At 51.6% G+C, this 3,239-nt stretch overlaps 1 protein-coding gene across 1 annotated transcript in view; it reads right to left on the reverse strand.

Moving 5' to 3' along the window:
* The window catches only part of TMED4 (transmembrane p24 trafficking protein 4), a 4,047-nt gene extending 2,675 nt beyond the window's left edge, over nt 1-1,372 (reverse strand). Inside the window, exons 1-4 of the mRNA XM_003797579.3 lie at nt 1,084-1,372; nt 783-883; nt 494-619; nt 144-290 (exon numbers count right to left, since the gene is read on the reverse strand). Of these exons, the coding sequence (XP_003797627.1) occupies nt 144-290; nt 494-619; nt 783-883; nt 1,084-1,243 (534 nt within the window). The 5' untranslated portion in view covers nt 1,244-1,372. The remainder of the gene's footprint in view (nt 1-143; nt 291-493; nt 620-782; nt 884-1,083) is intronic.
* Between the last annotated feature and the right edge of the window lie 1,867 nt (nt 1,373-3,239).

Below are 3,239 nucleotides of genomic sequence, written 5' to 3' on the forward strand. Positions count from 1 at the left end.
AGACTCGCTTGAGCCCAGGAGTTGGAGGTTGCTGTGAGCTGTAATGCCATGGCACTCTACCCAGGGGGACAGCTTGAGGCTCTGTCTCAAAAAAAAAAAATAAAATAAAATAAAGTATAAAGTGCATTGAGACACGCCCTTACCCTTTGGTAATCTTGCTCCTTCTGAATCTGTTCCACTTGATCAAGCAACTGTCGGGCACGGAGCTGCAGCTCGGTCAGCTTATCCTTAGCAGCAATCTCAGGGTAGTTGTTGGCGTGCTCCCCAACCTGAATGTCCAGGTGCACACGCTACAAGTAAACGAGAAGTATCTGAGAGGTGGGGCCGCTGATCACCTGTGCCAGTCTATGGACCAACACAGTCCTTGGCTGGGGGGGCAAAAGGCAAGATCTGTCTCCTCAATTCTGACTGTGAGACAAAGTGTCACAAATGTTACCAAAAAATCAAAATTTGGAAACAAGCCAGAGATTCCAAGCTGAGAAAATCCTCTTACCAGTTTGCCACCAGCAAAGAGAGCCATCTTGGTAGAGTTTGAGTGCAGGCAGATCTGATGGTCACCGGGAGTGTGGGAGGTAAACGTGAAGCGACCTTCAGAGCCGTACTGCCGGGACAGCACCACCTGCAACACGCAAGGAAGGCCCCACTTTTACTACAGCCTTTCGAAGTGCAAGCTCTTGTCCCCCAGGGCCTCGACTCAGGACCCAGGCAGAGCTTCACACTCTTCCGGAGCTCCACTTAAGAACAGCTTCATGCCGGTAAAAGCACCTCCCACGGCGGCTTACCTTGCTGTCAGGGTCCTTCACTTCCACATGCATGCCCAGACCAGGGGTTGAGGGCAGGAAGACCTCCTTCTGCTTATCCCACATTTGGGTGCGATAGTTGCCTGCGGGGCAGACACACAGTCATGACTCGGCCCAACCCCCTCCAAAGTGCAGCCTGGGACACTGGGCAGGGGGCCTGGCGGACTCAGGGCACCCTTTAGACCAGGTCGTGGTGGGGTGATCTGGCCGGGCGCGAGAGAAAAGGGCAATGCCAAGGGCCAGGCGGTAGACAAAGGGCCTTCCCACCCTCAGCCCGCCTGACCGATGACCATGGTCTCGTCGGGGATTTCCTCGATGAAGCAGCGCTTCTCCGTCTCGCCGATGTGAAAGTAGAGCCCCCAGGCGCCCGCGGTGCACAACGCGAGAAGCAGCAGAGCCAGCCGCCCCATTACAGGCAGCAGCCTGGCTCCGGCACCTGCCATCTCGCCTCACCCACGACGCGCCTGCGCACCGCTCTGCGCCTGCGCGCCATCCTAGTATGCCGCGCAACAGCCCTGGACCGGCTGCCTGTACCGGAGCGCCCTCCCTCCACCCGCACTCGGTACACCACAGTGCACCGCCCCAGCGCACTACCGCGCGCCTGCGCGCTTGCCCAGCGACCCTACGCCACGAGAGGAAGGGCGCCTGCGCAGTAACGCCAGCGTCCCCCAGGTTTCCGGGGGACCGGGTGCACTCTTGCGCGCCGCCCCAACTGCGGCTCTTGACGCCTGCGCGCTGGCGTCGCCTCAGCGAGCAAAGGCGACCGCACAGTGACGCCTGTCCTCGTGTCTTGTATTGGTTTGGGTGGCAGAGCTCCTTAAAGATGTCAGACCCAACCGGGCTAAGCTTGTTGGCTCCGATGACCTGAAGTTTGCGTGGGGGTTTCTCAGCATGGGCTTTCGAGCGCCTTCCATATTAAAAACGAAGAAAAAGTCTTTTTTAGCTTGCCTACTTGGCCTGTGAGAACCGAGGCAGAACCCAGAACGACACTCCATGACATTTGAGAACCCACCTTGTCAGGCCTCCTGGAGCTGGCATTTCTTAAGTGGGGACCAAAAACCCATTACTACCAGAGGTCCACATCTTCCTGTGAGAAACTGGAAGTTTGGTTTTGACCAGAAATCTCATGATTATCAAATGTTAGCGTTTAGCTCACCTTCTGTCTGATGGAATGGCCCCATTCAGCAGTCAAGTTGATGGTTTGCACTATCTGTCCGAATCCAGTAGGACATTCTGCATGTTTGGGTTATTTGATGTCCCTGTTTATTCTTGCCCACGTCATTCACAGCTTCTCTGCCTCATTCTGCCTCTTTAATTTTTTTGAAAAAACTCAGAACAAGCCGGCCCTGAAAATCTGGCCTAATTAAATTGAAGAAAAGAGGAGGAGGAAAACATGGAATGAGTAGGGTGATGGGGATTGTTTACATCCCCTAGTTACACTTTCTGTATGCGCAGGAAAGTGAAAAACAAACCAGAAAGTTACTTATTGGGCGTGGAGTTAGAGCAAAGGAACGTTGGAACTTTGTTTTTAATTTTTTTTAATTTTTTTTTTTTTGAGACAGAGTCTCAAGCTATCCCCATGGGTAGAGTGCTGAGGCATCACAGCGCACAGTAACCTCCAACTCTTGGGCTCAAGTGATTCTTCTGCCTCCGCCTCCCAAGTAGCTGGGACCACACGTGCCCACCAAAATGCCTGGCTATTTTTTGGTTGCAGCCCTCATTATTGTTTGGCGGGCCAGGGCTGGATTCGAACCCACCACCTTAGGTGTATGTGGCTGGCGCCTTAGCCACTTGAGCCACAGGCACTGAGACTATTTTTAATGTTTTACCAAGACATTTTCCAAACACATAAAAGTAGACAGAATAATTAAAATGAACTTTCATAAGGGACTTGAGCAAAGTCTGCCGACTTTGCTGTGGGGGGTCCAGAAACGAACCCTTGTGGAAACTGAGGGATAACTATACTCATGATCCAGTTTCAGCAACAATCAGCTTTCTGCCTTTCTTGCTTTATCTGTCCCTTTCTGCCTTTTTTTTCTGTATGTTAAAGCAAATCTTGGACATCATGTCATCTCACGTATAAATACTTCAAGTGTGTGTATCTTTAAAAAAAAAAAAAAGGTCTTAACTCTGTCGCTCTAGGTGAAGTGGTGGCTTCATCATAGCTCACAGCAACTTCAAATTCTTGGGCTAAGGCGATCCTCTTGTCTGAGCCTCCTAAGTAGCTGGGACTGTGGGTGCCTACCACAAGACTGGGCTAGATTTTCTATTTTTAGTAGTGATGGGACTCCAGCTTTTGCTCAGGCTGGTCTGGGAGCTCCTGAACTCAAACAGTCCACTCACCTCAGCCTCCCATAGTGCTAGGATTACAGAAGTGAGCCACCATGCCTGGCTTTTAAGTGTTTGTTTCTAACAGATAAGGACTTTTAAAAATACTAT

Source organism: Otolemur garnettii, unplaced genomic scaffold, assembly GCF_000181295.1.
Source record: "Otolemur garnettii isolate 467f Iridium unplaced genomic scaffold, OtoGar3 scaffold00119, whole genome shotgun sequence".
NCBI lineage: Eukaryota > Metazoa > Chordata > Mammalia > Primates > Galagidae > Otolemur > Otolemur garnettii.